General features: G+C 37.5%; 1 protein-coding gene across 1 annotated transcript; it reads right to left on the bottom strand.

Moving 5' to 3' along the window:
* Positions 1–13909: 13909 nt before the first annotated feature.
* LOC131317070 (uncharacterized) lies at positions 13910–14470 on the bottom strand. The gene has a single exon (XM_058346651.1). The coding sequence runs from the start codon at positions 14468–14470 to the stop codon at positions 13910–13912; it is 561 nt and encodes a 186-aa protein (XP_058202634.1).
* Positions 14471–15080: the final 610 nt, after the last annotated feature.

Genomic DNA, 15080 nt, shown 5'->3' with positions numbered 1-15080 from the left:
GACCTCTCCACTCATTGCCAATTGGTTTTGAGATGGATGTAAAGTATCCATATGGTATCAGAGCGGGGCCCGTTCCACCCCACATTTTAAAAATTAACAATCCACACCCCACGATGACAGACCAGCAAAAAGGCTGCACGATGATAGGACCCAAAAGTGGCCACACGTGACAGACCTGAAATACGGCTGCACGTGAGGGGGGATGTTAAAGAAATAGAATCCCACATTGCTTGGGAGTGGAATGGGTGATCACTTAATAACATCTGGGACCTCTTCACTCATTGCCAATTGGTTTTGAGATGGATATAAAGTTTCTACAAGGTTATGGTTCCAAAAAAATAAGAACCGTTAATTTTGGTTCGGTTACCGGTTCTCTCAACCGTGGTTAGAACCGAACCGGACCGTTTAAAACTAAGATAAATATAGGAAGACATGTGTGTGTGTAATTAATTAAATATATATTTGAATTTGGTAGGTTAATCTTTTTTTTCTAAACTTAATTTATTTAGAGATGAAATCTCATTTGTTAGTTGGGAAAGCTTTTATTTTTCTTCCTTCATTTCTTATTCCAGCAGATTATCTTCCTATTTCTTTAATTTTATGAGTTCATATTTTGTGAATAAGTGTTTGGATACTTATTGGATAGAACCGAAACCGAACCAAAATCGGATCTGTCTTGCGGTTTGGTTCTGATTAGGTTCCATGCATATTTTGGTTAGGTTCTGGTTCTCAATTTTTTAGAACCGTTTGAAATGGTCTAGTTACTGGTTTTCTAGAGAACCGGACTAATCCGGACCGTGTACACCCCTAAAAGTCTCCATTTGTTCATCTAACGGATATTTTATAGGACTTGGATACTCTTAGTCCCACAAATATTATACCGTTCAGTTGCACGAAAAAAATGAGAAAATCAACTTTCACATTGAAAAACGTGCACTTTCCTCTGATATAGGTCTTGCCAAATGGAAGGATTTTTAGTTTTCATGCAAGGTTTCTTGTCAAAAGAACCCATGCAACCAAATAAATTTTATTTGTTTTTACTTTAACTCACTGCAGCTTTCTTGGGAATTCCTACACAGTATTTCCGCAAATGAACGGAACCTCTGCATGGTTTTGCTCAGCCTATTGTGGATCTTTCTCGAGCTCACTTCGATGATTGAGATTGTACATTTCTTCAATTTAGTTGAGAAAATTAACTAACCTGAAGATAATGTGGACCGGATAAATTTTTTTTTTGAATGGCGAATTTTTTATATTAATCTCTGAACAATGTATAAAGATTAACAGGATAAGGAGAACAGCACATATGCCAAGCCCGAGACCCAATTCCTTAATTGATTGGCAAGTTGCCAACCAAAAAACAACCCAATGGGAGAAGCCCAAACTCTTAAAAGGCCTAAAAGCCCAAATAAAATGGGACAAACTCAAACAATTAAGCCCAAATCAAACCCTAACAAAACCCTAGACTGCCGATAGCCGCCTCATCCAAACATTTACTTCTTTTTATTGATTGAGCCAGGAATCTAAGATTTCCATGAGTAAAGGATGGATCAGATTTCTACTCAATCTGGTAATGTGATGTTTGGTCGGATGTGTCAGCAGGAATTGTAATCCTATTTATGTCTTTTCCAAACATGAGAATTCTGAAAGTATGACATCAAATTCTTGTTATTGTCCTTCCAAACTTTGGAATTATTGAAGTATGACGTCACATTGTCATTCTTCCTCAAAATTTCTGCCATCCAAATTGGGTAGAAATCACAATACGTTATTCTATATGAGTCGCCATTACTTCTAAATATCAGTTCAAACAAAAATTACTTCTAAATAGATTAACACAGTGATGCATTTGCACTAAACAATTATGCTCCCCAACATATTTACAAACAACTTATTTCATTATTTAATTTTTTTTAAACAATAAAAGAGAAAACAGTACAGTAGCAGCTTGCAGTAGCAAAATTCGAACACGAACATCGGGGAAATCTTGTCCACCATGTCAACCTCCTTGGCCCAAATTAAGCTTTTAATTTGTGTGACAAAATCATCCATGTCGAGGGCTGTGGCCCCAAGGATCATCGGAGTTCAGTCACACAATATTATGAATTGTAATTTAGTCAATGGACTGATTAATCATGAAGCGGTTGCCTTCTTTGGATCATGATGCATCATGAACGTGCCAATACGTGATTGGGGCGAAATTTTCCGGACCTCTTTTGGATACACCTTTTGGGTAGAAATCACCATACCTTATTTATACGAGTCAACATTACTTCTAAATAGGGGTGGCAAATTGACCCAAACCCATTAAGAAATCCAAACTCACCTATTAAAAAATAAATCCAACCTAACTCATTTATTAATTGGATTAGAATGGGTCCAAACCCATCTAACCCATTTATTATTGGGTCTTAATTGGATTTCAATTGGGTCAACTTAAATGCCTAATAGGTCATGAACATTACTCAACAAAAAAATAGAATTACCTCAGAAATGAAAAAAACAAAAGTATACATGTTACGTGAAGCGAACCTTTTTCTTGGTCAAATCGGGAATTGGTAACTCGGTTTGAACAGTTTCATGTTACGAATTCCAGTTACAGTACAAGCCGAGTCGAGCCGAGTTCTATAGTGAACTCGTACACTAACCGAACCAAAAATTCGAACTCAAACTTCGTTTGTTTGTAAAAGAGCCGAATCTGGTTTGAGCCGAGCTTATACAAAATGAGCCGAGGATTTAGAGTGTTGAACTCAACTCATTCGGTTTCAGTAACAATTCACCGAAAAACCGGATGACCTCACCCCGATTAAGCATCAAACAACTGTAATCTACAAAGAGGAAATGAGGTGCGCAGATCAGCAAGTGGAAGGAAAAGTACGAACGTGTTTTTAATTTCTGTCTTAACTTTGAGGGAATCGTGGCAGTTAATTTGGGCTAGAGTACTAGTAGTTACTCCATGTTCTATTAAGGACTGCACAAGTTGTATGGCGTAATTGGGGCTGCAAACGAACCGAGCAACTCGCAACTCGGCTCGTTAGTGGCTCATTCAAGCTCGGCTCGGAAGTTAAATGAACGAGCTCAAGCCAATTTTTTCAGCTCGTTTTGTAAACGAGCTGAGCTCGAGCTATGATAAGCTCGACTCATTCGGTTTCAGTAACAATTCACCGAAAAACCGGATGACCTCACCCTGATTAAGCATCGAACAACTGTAATCTACAAAGAGGAAATGAGGTGCGCAGATCAGCAAGTGGAAGGAAAAGTACGAACGTGTTTTTAATTTCTGTCTTGACTTTGAGGGAATCGTGGCAGTTAATTTGGGCTAGAGTACTAGTAGTTACTTCATGTTCTATTAAGGACTGCACAAGTTGTATGGCGTAATTGGGGCTGCAAACGAACCAAGCAACTCGCAACTCGGCTTGTTAGTGGTTTGTTGAAGCTCGGCTCGAAAGTTAAATGAATGAGCTCAAGCCAATTTTTTCAGCTCGTTTTGTAAACGAGCTGAGCTCGAGCTATGATAAGCTCGGCTCGAGTTGGCTCGCAAGCCGGGGTATATATACTTAAGTTAGGGGTTTTATTGTTATTTCATAATTTGTTCTTTCCGTTTTTACTTTCCAGTCAACCAAGGGAGGCGAGAGCACACGCACACCAGTATATCCCCGCTCCATAGGAAAATGAAAGATATATATATACCTTCACAATCAAATTTTTTTTTGTTAATTTGGTCATTTTAGTATATAGAGGTATTATGGTAATTTAAGTATGCAAGGGTAATTTGGTCATTTTAGTGTATATGGTATTTTAGTCATTTTTAATTTTAATTGGGTTAATGTGCGGGTTGGGTTTGATTTTAAATAAATGGGTTGGGTTGGATATGGGTAATTAGACTCCTAACTAATTGTGTCTAAATGGGTCAATGACCCATTAACGACCTAACCCATCTATAACTTACCAAATTTTAATCAAACCCGCCCATTTGACACCTCTACTTCTAAATATCAGTTCAAATAAAAATTACTTCTAAATAGATAGATTAACACGGTGATGCATTTGGACGAAACAATATTTTCCCAACAGATTTACAAACAACTTATTTCATTATTTTAATTTTTTTTTTACAACAAAAGAGAAAACAGCATAGTACAGTACAGTAGCGGCTTGCAGTAGTGAGAGAAAACAGTACAGTACAGTAGCGAGATTCTCCCAACAGATTTACAAACAACTTATTTTCATTATTTTACTTTTTTTTTTACAATAAAAAAGAAAACAGTACAGTACAGTAGCGAGATTTGAACACGAACATCTGGAAATCTTGTCCACCATGCCAACCTCTTTGGCCCAAATTAAGCTTTTATTAATTTTGAGACAAAATCATCCATGGCGGGGAGGGTTGTACGGCCCAGGTTTATCTAAAGCAAGTTTACTCTCCATCGTATGATCTGTTTGAACAACACAAATGCTTGTCAGTCACACAATATTATGAATTGTAATTTAGTAATTAATGGCCATGATTAATCATGACATATCTCTTGGTCTCATGCTATGAATTTTTGGCAGAGAAGAACAGGATTTTAGTTTTTTACAAAACAAATATCAATTCAATTGAACGTACGAGAACATTACCCACCTCTGTGATTGATTACTTCAGTGCAGTGAAACCAACTTAAAGAAATATACCCACTGAACGTACTAACTAGAGAGTAGGGTAACCTTTACTGATGAATTCCAAAGTAGATGAAGAAATATAGGAATCCATTTCTTTTCATATTTGTATGGAAAAACATTTATAAATTTGCGATTCAAATACAACCAATACCACTGAGGAGGTTTCAAACTGTTAACATAATATTAGGAAATATTATGTTGTCATATTTTCTAAGTTTTATTATTCTATTTCTAGTTTAGGCAGATTATTATTTATGTTTCCTAGTTAGTCTAGGTGTCCTTATTATGCGTATTTCCTTGTTATGCACCTTGTAGCCTATATAAAGGCGTGCTAGGTTATGATTTGATGACAATCAATAATATATCATTTCTCTTTTCTTCACACAAACTATGAGAGAGCAAAATTCTAAGTTTTACTACCAGGACAGTTTCTCAACTACGTAAACTTTCATTAATTTTTTTTAATAATCAGGTGTTCAGACCAATTTACGCACACCTCAACTAATCTTCAAATTTTTTTGGGGCGATACAGCGGAAAGGAGGAAAATTCATAGCGGAAAGGAGGAAAATTCATTTGGTTAAATGGGAGGTGATCTCAAAAAAAAAGGAGTATGGAGGGTTGGGGGTAAAGAATTTGATGATCCAAAATCTAGCCCTTTTAGCTAAATGGTGGTGGAGATTTTATAAGGACAATGACTCTCTATGGGTGAAGGTGATCAAAAGCAAATACAACTTGGAGCAAAGCTGTTGGTTACCTCGCTTGCCATCCTCTGGTAAGGCCTCGAACATTTGGAAGGACATATGTTCGATAGGGGAACCCTCCTCAAGTATCGGGTCAATTATTCAGGAAGGTTTCAGGTTAGTGGTTCACTCTGGGCAGAAGATTCTGTTTTGGAACCAGATTTGGTTAGGGGACACGACTCTTAAAGAGGAGTTCCCTCGCCTCTACCTTATTTCTACTCAAAAAGAGAAGGTGGTTGGAGATTTATGTGATACAAGTAGTGATGGTAGGTGGAATATGCTTTTCCAGAGGAGGCTAAGGGATTGGGAAGTTCGTCAATTCAAAGACTTGCTTATGAGGTTACAGCGTGTGTCTTTGTATTTGTCCAAAAACGATGCACTGAGTTGGAGATGGGCGACTGACAATTGCTTTTCGGTAAAATCTGTTTACAATAGATGGGAGCAACTGAATTTCGAAACCAACCGGGTGATGATTTCGATTTGGACTAGCATTAGCCCCCCCAAAGTGGAAATTTTTTCGTGGCAAGCTCTTCAGAATAGAGTGGCTACGAGATCGGTTCTCCTACAAAGAGACTTAATTCCGGATGGACAATCGGTTTCGTGCCCCTTCTGTTCAGTGCATCTCGAAACTCCGGAACATCTTTTCTTTCATTGTCAATTTTCTTGGGATGTTTGGTCGTTGTTGATAGACTGGTGGCATGTTTGTTGGGTGTGCCCTGGCTCTCTGATTGATTTATTCTCATGGTGGATAGGTAGTGGTTTCAAAAATCTTTGAGAAATATTTGTGGGAAACGACTTTCCATGCTGCAATTTGGTCCGTTTGGTTGGCTCGGAATGAGATTGTTTTCAACAATGCGTCTTGGCTAGTGGAGGATCTTGGGGAGCTAATTAAAACTAGGGTAGCAATGTGGGTCAAGGTGAAGTTCGATATTAAGGTGCACTCGGTGGAAGATTTCAAGGGCTATATTGATGGAATGAGAAAGGAGAAAGTGTAGCTAGTGAATCTTGCAATGAGGATGAGGGCGATCCAATTTTCTATTGGATGGTCCTCTCTTTTTTTCCTGTTTTCCCGCTTTGTTTTCCTCTCTCAGTAAGCGTGTGTGCTTAGTGAGTTTCTCTCTCGATGTACCCTTTTCGAGCCAATAAAATTTTCTTTTGCTGAGCAAAAAAAACTATACCAACCCCTAGGGCTACTGGATTCACAAGATGAACAATTCTCCGATTTAAAATAAGAGAAGTGGAAACAAAATTAAAAGACAAGTCCAAGTAAAGGGTCATTACCTGCAACAAGTGGCAGTTCTAAAACGGATGTGGATCGATTTGACTCATGAGTATGCAAAGTACGGCCCTGTTTTTTGTCATTTTCTATTTTTCGAGAATGATTCCACTAAGGGTTGTTTTTGGAATTAACTCGATCGTCCAAATAATTGAGTGGTCCAGTGTCTCAATACCTCAACCACCATACGGGCCAATTTGATGAGCTCACCTTGACAACCAACGGATTTAGAACCTTTCATATCAGGGTTCGTCTCTCACCGCATGCTATCAATTCATGATAGTATGCAATGAACCTCTTTTTTCTTTTTCTTTTTTAAATCTAGTAAGGATTCCAATATCCGTCAATTTCTTTAATTTTTAGAAACTAAATAGAAAGTTTCTAAAAAAGTTACAAAAATTTCGTTTATCAATCTTTGTATACTTTATTCAATTACTCTTTTTTTTTTTTTTTGAATTAGAAAATTTCAATTAGGTGTATTCTTTCCTCAATCTTGACCAATTAATAGAAAAAATCACTTTTGTTCAGCATGTTCTATTCGATACATGTAGGAGAAGAACCCGACACTGATCCACCCTTACCCCATCCTAGATCAACTATCTTAAGGTTATCGTACCAGTTTTGATAACATTCTCATGTCACAACCAAGTCAATAATAATATTTCTAGAATTTATGTGCGCAAAACAAATCAGTAATAAATGGGTTTTCATTTAGTTTTTTTTTCTGAATTTTTGTCTCTTGAGAGAAGTTTTCGTGAACGGTTGCAACATCTTTTCACATGAATTGTGAATAGATAAGTATAATACCCATTTATGTGGTATGTGTTTATTTGAAAGTGGTATGGGGTACGTGCCTAAGTCCTGGGGATAACCTCAAGGATAAGCGAGCTAGTTATGAAATTTAAAAAAAAAAAAGTAAAGAAAAGAAAAGTATATTTAGATAGGGATGTTTATCATAAGGATTGATGTGTTAGAATAGTCATGACCCATCCAAACAAAAGTGAACCTAAGCCCGATATACCTGCGTTCAACTTAAAATATGACTTTGTCTCTACTACTTAATTAATATTTGACATCATGCTTGGTAGGTCATAATCCTTTATGCTCTCCTTCAAAAAGTAATTGACACTTCTAAGTGTATTCAACAAACAGACCTCAGTACTAATGGCTTCATGACTGGTGAAATCTTCAGACATGAAGTAGATCCCATAACTTGCGCACATCAGCAGGTTCACAATATACTAAAATTGTTGCAAAGAGGTGTCGTAAAGCTAATGGCATTTTGAAAGAGGCAGTCTCAAGTAAACTTTCTAATCCAGTCTTCAAATTGTAGCAATCCACTTCTTTCAGCAGCTTCTTTGAAGGATGAACATTTATACATCAATAAATCAGCAAAAGATGTGGGGCTTCTGACATGGTTAAGCAAAAGCCTCAAATAATATCTTTCTCCTTCTGGAGGATTAGCTCCATTGATACGTCCATTTACACCTCTTATTTTTCTTTCTTCCCAACACTTGCCTCCTTATTCCATACAAAATAGTGAAATTCTCTGGGAACTCCCTGTAAAGACATTTCCTTGATAAAACTTGTAAGTGCTCTGTATTTTTTAACATTGAGCATTTAGTCAATGAGTTTGTGGACTTCGCTACAGGTATGATTGAGTGTTTTTATTTTTATTTTTATATATATCTATAGCATTGACATTCTGTCAGTCACCAATCCCAAAACCAATTTTAAAGGAGGAAACATTTTCACCCTTCCGATGTAAGATATTTTACTTGAAAAATATTGAACTTCACTTTCTCCTCTCCTCTCTCTCCTCGTCGTCGTGTTCTCCGTGGGCTCCAGGTTGCGGGCGGCGGTTCGTTAGGACGGCAAGGGTTCCTCAGGCCGGCTCCGCCGGCAGATTGTGGCGCCTCTGTCCCGTCCCTCTTCCTCGTCTCTAGATCTGCTGTTCCTGGTCCGGCGGTGAGCTTAATAAAGTGTGTGGATGCTGTTTGGGGATTTTTCCGTTCTTTTTCATCTGTTTTTTTTCCGTTCTATTCTACCGGCGGGTTTTCCCCGTCTGGTTCTGTACCAGTCTAGATGTACCAATCTAGATGCTCTAGATCTAGTGGGTGATGGTGGTGGGCAAATAACTCGGCGCCTATTGAGGAATGGTCCAGTGTTGGTGATCTTTGTGTGTTTGGATGTTTGTTTTGGGGCTGGGGAGTCTCGGTGGTGTTTGTTGGGGTTGGTGGTGGTACGGTGGTGTTTGTTTGGGCTGCAACAGATTTCGACTGGATGAAGATAGGTCTTTGGTCGCCGCGGTCCGGAGATGTTCGTTCCTCTTCTTGGTCTGCCCAATGAACCTTTTGGTTTTTGTCCAGGAGACCTGCTAGATTTTAGTTGTTTTTTTGTTGTTTTGCTTTCGGATTTCAGCGATGCTTAATTGTTTACAGGTTTGAGCTATGGATCCTTTTTGATCATCTGTTATCTAGATCGAGATTGGTTCTTATGTACCGGCGTTATCGCGGGGCCTGCTTCGGCAGTAGGTACCTGAGATCGACGTTTAGGTTACTTTGGTTCTTTCCTGTATTTGTTCTGAAATCTGTTTGCCCGGTGGGCTTTTGATGAATGAATGACCTTTTCAAAAAAAAAAAAAAAACAATGGCAGTTAGGTATGACATTATTTGGCAAATGGAGCCTAATTCTCTCCAAATAGAATATTTCGGCAAATTATTTGGCGTTCTTTTTTTCTTATTAATAATGATATGTTTTCTATCATTATTGTTATATGTCTTGTGCATTTATAAATTGTACGTGGCTGTTCATCACAATGGCATTCGGAATTTGATCATGATTCATTTGTGCTATATTAGTTCCCTTTTTTTCCAAGTTGGATAGCCGCTCTGTATGTTCCCAATTTCAAACATCCACTTAGAATATCCCATGAACTTTTCTCACAAATATTGACAGGTGGAATAAATGGAAGGGCAACAGGAGCAATTCATCAAACACCTTATGTGCAATGAGTATTCATCAAACTTTTGAGCATGATATTTAACATAAAAGCAAGAAAAGCTTCAAAGTAGATTCACCGTGAGAGAGAGAGAGAGAGAGAGAGAGAGAGAGCAATACACATTTTTTAAAAAACTTACCAGTGTATCATACCGACACGAACTTTTAATTTCAAATGGATGACTTTGGTAATTTCTTCCCCATAATTCAGTCTTGAATTTAGAACGGACGAGAATCTAGAGGCTAATTCAATGGAACTCTTGACTATAGGAGGGTATTCAGTCTTGAATTTAGAATGGAGGAGAATCGAGAGAGGCTAATTCAAGGGAACTCTTGACTATCGGAGAGTTGGGAGGGAGAAGGACATTCGAGAGGCTCTTCAAATGGTCTAGGAGAGTTGTGAGGGATGCAACAGTTGTCTTATGCTTGAAGAGAACACGGTTCATAGAGGATTGTGGTTTTGGAGAGACACAACAGTTCGGATTGTGGTATTGTTTCCAATTGGGTTGGGTCTGTTATTTAGGGTTTGTTTGAGGGGTATTTTTGAAAGTGGAAAGTGTGGGAAACACTTTTGAGGTTTCATGTTTTTATAAGTAGAGTAGATAAATGTATAATGGAGATGATATATATGTGGAGATTAGTCAAGATAAAATCCTAGACACCTTTGTTAGGAAAAGTATATAAAAAAAGGAGATTATATAACGATGCTATCCATACATATAAATAGGTACATACTTTACACAGTTGGAAAATTGTCGAAACTATCATCGTTAAACTTGAGTGACAACAGAATTTCTGGACAAATACCGTTCGAGATCGGGGGACTGTCCAATTTGGCTTCTCTTGATCTCTCCATGAACATGCTAAGCGGACCGACTCTGGGTCAAATCGGAGAAATCTCAAGTTTGCTGTTTCTATGCCTGAGCAAAAACCAACTGAATGGGAGCATTCCATATCAGATTGGTAATCTTGGAACTTTACAAAGCCTGCTGGATCTTAGTGACAACTCACTCACCGGAGAGATTTCGCCTCAGCTCGGGAAGCTGATCGATGAGCCTAGAAGCTTTAAACCTCTCCCACAACTCTCTCTCCGGTTCTATACCGGATTCATTTATCGGAAATGCTCAGCCTGTCAACGATCGATTTGTCGTTCAATGAACTGGAGGGTCCTCTGCCTGACTCCAAGGTTTTTAATTCGTCTCCGCCCGAAGCGTTTTCTCATAACAAGAATCTATGTGGTGATTCAATCCAAGGTTTGACACCATGCAACAACTCAGTGTCTGGAGGTGGTGGTAACTGGTAAGGAAAACAAAGGAAACTCACGGTTAATCATTATCACAGTTTCTACCTCGTTAGGCTCGTTGTTTCTCTTGCTTTTGCTTGTTGGGGCTGTCGCGCTTCACCGAAAAGTAACCGGAGAAGCCAGAAAGAAGATGGTGTAAAGGGAGAAAACATCTTTTTGATCCAGAATTTCTGTGGAAGAATTGTGTATGGAGATATTATCCACGCTACAGAAAATTTCGAAGATGCATACTGCATTGGACAGGGCGGATTGGCCAGAGTCTACAAAGTTTTTTTTTGATCGGCATAATAAATTTTATTAAGGAGGAAAGGGAAGGATTGATCCAACCAAAAGTTGAAAATACACCTAACGGGCAAAGCCCAAATCACCAGGGGCCTAAAATCCCAAATACAACATTAAAGATCACACCTAAAGGTCTACACACCAAGAATATTACAAGTTAAGTACAAAAAAGGCCCAAACAACTGGCCCACCACCAAGAAGCCCAAAACCAAAAACCTAATGACCGAACCATCTTCCACCCACACCCAAAGTCTACAAAGTTGACTTACCAAGTGGGCAGGTACTTTCTAAAGTTTCTCAATAAATTTTCTCCATCTACCTTTCGATTTGCTATCTTATATTATGTGTGAATCCTCAACAGGTAGTAGCCATGAAACAACAAACAAAATCAATACTAAGAGTTTAGGCCACACACAAACAACGGCAAGCAATAACACTAATTAACTAAGAAACAATGGTACAAAATCAATGACAAATTAACAACTGTAAAGATAATAAAAACGATACTCTTTTTGAAACCCGCATCTGCACTGGAACACAAAAACTCAAAAAGCATAAAATCCCAGTCGAAAAATGTACCAAACATGAGTGAAACTGCCATACACGCACAGATCTAAGACAATGACAACAATACACCTAGATGCTTTCAGAAACGAAAGAACTACAACAAACTGGAAAATCCTAAACACTGCAACTGCGCAAAGCCCCTCTCAAAATAAACACTAATTTTTTTTTTTGAAAACAAAAACAACGAAAACTTCAATATCTAACAATTTCCCCCAAAAGAGTTCTTGGTATTGGTTTGGTACACAGCAAAAATTTAACGTTAAGTCTCTGCGTGGTCGTGCATGCAAAATCATCATTTAAAAAATGATACTAAGAACCCCAAACACGAAAAATCCAAAATGAAAAATTAAATTTCCAGTCCATACTCTAAGACTGTATTGTTGTTTCACTGGGAACGTTGAAACCCCAAAATTAAAGCATATGAACAATCCAAACAGAGAGAGAAAAATGACAATTGCAACAACCTACCAGCACTAAGCAAACCCAGAGGAAAAATTACTTCTCGACGGGAAGCACAAACGCAGAGTAACAACACCCCAACAATCAAGGGGCAAATTCGTTAAAATTGGCTAGCGACATTTCCCTCAAATTGATTCTTACTACAATGGGGAAGGAAAAATATTTTTTTTTCGAGTTAATTACTTGTTGCCCCCTTTATTTATACACATTTTTCACTTTACCCCCTCCTACTATAGAGCGTTCCAACCTACCCCTTTTATCTTCCAATTCCTAACACATAAAGCCTGCTGTTAGTCAGGGATCAAAAAAATCGTCAAAGGGACATGTGCATGTCACATGATCTGTAAAAAAGAAAAAATTAAGTGTTCTAATTTCAATTCATTTGAATCCGTGCGAAGATTTTATTTCTCTGATCATTTTGTTCAAAAGGATCATAATTAATTTTTGGCTCTAAGGCTCTCGTTAGTTAGCCCTAAGAGATATTTAGTTCTACTACTTTCTTAGGACTAATTAACGAGAGTTTGAGTCAAAAATTAATTATGACCCTTTAAGATAAAATGATCATAGAAATAAAATCTTCGCACCGGTTCAAACGGATTAAAAATTGGAGTACTTAATTTTTTAACCATATTTTTTTAATATATAAACTACCTATGAAAAATTAAGTGCTCCAATTTTCAACTCGTTTGAACTGGTGCAAAAATCTTATTTCTATAATCATTTTATTCTAAAGAGTCTTAATTGATTTTTGACTCTAGAGCTCTCGTTAATTAGTCCTAAGAAAATAGTATAACCAAATATCTCTTAGGGCTAATTAACGAGTGCCCTAGAGCCAAAAATTAATTATGATCATTTAGGATAAAATGATCAAAGAAATAAGATTTTCGCACTGATTCAAACGGATTGAAAATTAGAGCACTTAAATTTTTTTTCTTTTTTACAGATCATGTGACATGCACATGCCTCTTTGACAATTTTTTGGATCCCAGACTAACGGCAGGCCTTATGTGCTAGGAATTGGAAGATAAAAGTGGTAGGTTGTAGCGTTCTATAGTACGAGGGGAAAAAGTGAAAAACGTGTATAGATAAAGAGGGCAACAAGTAATTAACCCTTTTTTTTCTTCTTGATCAGACAGATATGAAGGATAGGGAGCTTGTTGTTGCCCTTGATAATCCTTGGGCCCCACAATCAACCATGATCTATATCTCACTAATTACTCAACAAATATTACGGTTGATATATTTGAGATCAAGAGTTGGAATGTCCGATTCTTTGACAGCGGGAATTTCATCGCAGAAGCTGAAATCCAGCTGAAAGCTAGAGTACATAGCAACATTTACAGTACTTATGGGCGGGGCATGAATATGTATTATTGATCTTTCTGTATTCGGCTCAATGAATCGAACAATTTGGAGACTCAACCTCTCTCAATGGCAGCTCCAGGATTTTGTAATAGGGTGTTCAAAAATTTTTTTTTGCTCGGCTAAAAGAAATTTCATAGAACTCGAAAGGTTACATCGAGGGGGGAAGGTTGAGGAGCGACCATGCTCAACTCAACTGGGGAAAGGGAAGACGATAATCATCCAGTTAGAAGTTGAATGATAATCGTCAAAACAAATTACAAATTAAGCGATCGAATGCCATCTAAAAATCTTTTGAAATCCTCCACAGTGTACATCCTAACATTGAATTTGACTTTAATCCACATCGCAACCCTAAACTTAATAATATCCACCACCTCCTCTGAGCTTGAAGTTGCATTCTTAAAAATACAGCCATTCCGCATCATCCAAATGGACCAGATTGTTGCATAGAAGCACACTTCCCAAATGTGTTTTTCCAATTTACGGAAGTTGTTGTCGAACCACCCACACATGAGGTCCGCTATCGAAGACGGACACACCCAATTAGTATGCCACCAATCCAATACTTGAGACCAAACACACCAAGAAAAGTGACAGTGAAGTAGCAAATGGTTAGGTGTTTCCAGAAACAAGGAGCAAAAAGGGCATAGTACATCATTTACCACAATATTTCTGCTCATCAGAACTGACCTTGTGGCCAACCTCTCCTGCAAAGCCTTCCACGCCAAAAGTTCCACCTTAGGTGGGTGTTCAAAAATTACCTTGACTCTAGTAACTTTAGTAAAGTAACAAATAGCACCTTCACCAAATCTCATACTTTAGTACAAATAGTGCGATAAAAAATCATAAGGTATACTTGCAATTTTACAATTGTTTTTGACGACTTTTCATATTTTGAGGCAAATAGAAGGCATCGATGCACAAATATCATTTCGAGAGAAATTATGGTGTCATCATGTTGTTGTAGTCTTTCATCGAAATGAAGATTGTGAACTCAACAAGTTTTCGCTTAGAAAAACTTTGAGTGTCGCTATAAACAAAATTTTTCGTCAAAAAACTTGTTCATAATTCCATTAACTAAACAAACAAACATCGATAGTTAATGTCCTAAATATTAAATATTAAATGAGCATGGAGGCGATTGACTTTGAGAGAAAATACAGAGCACGATATTGATATCATTAGATTTTTTTTCTCTTCCAAACAATTTTTTTTTTCTTTATGAGCGTAAGCTTTGTTTGGGATAATATATTAGGTGTTCAATTACGAGTCACTTGGACTAATGGGTGTTCAAAATATATAAATTAAGTGTTCAAAGAAACCTACAATAAAATTACTACTAGTAAAAAAAAAAATTAAAAATAATAGGGTGTTCAACGCCACTGACCTCTGTTTGCTAGTTTGAAAGCTCAATTAAAATCAGAG

This window comes from Rhododendron vialii, chromosome 2a, assembly GCF_030253575.1.
Source record: "Rhododendron vialii isolate Sample 1 chromosome 2a, ASM3025357v1".
Classification (NCBI taxonomy): domain Eukaryota; kingdom Viridiplantae; phylum Streptophyta; class Magnoliopsida; order Ericales; family Ericaceae; genus Rhododendron; species Rhododendron vialii.
The sequence above is the reverse complement of the archived record's forward strand: the minus strand, read 5'-3'. Positions and strand labels throughout refer to the sequence as shown.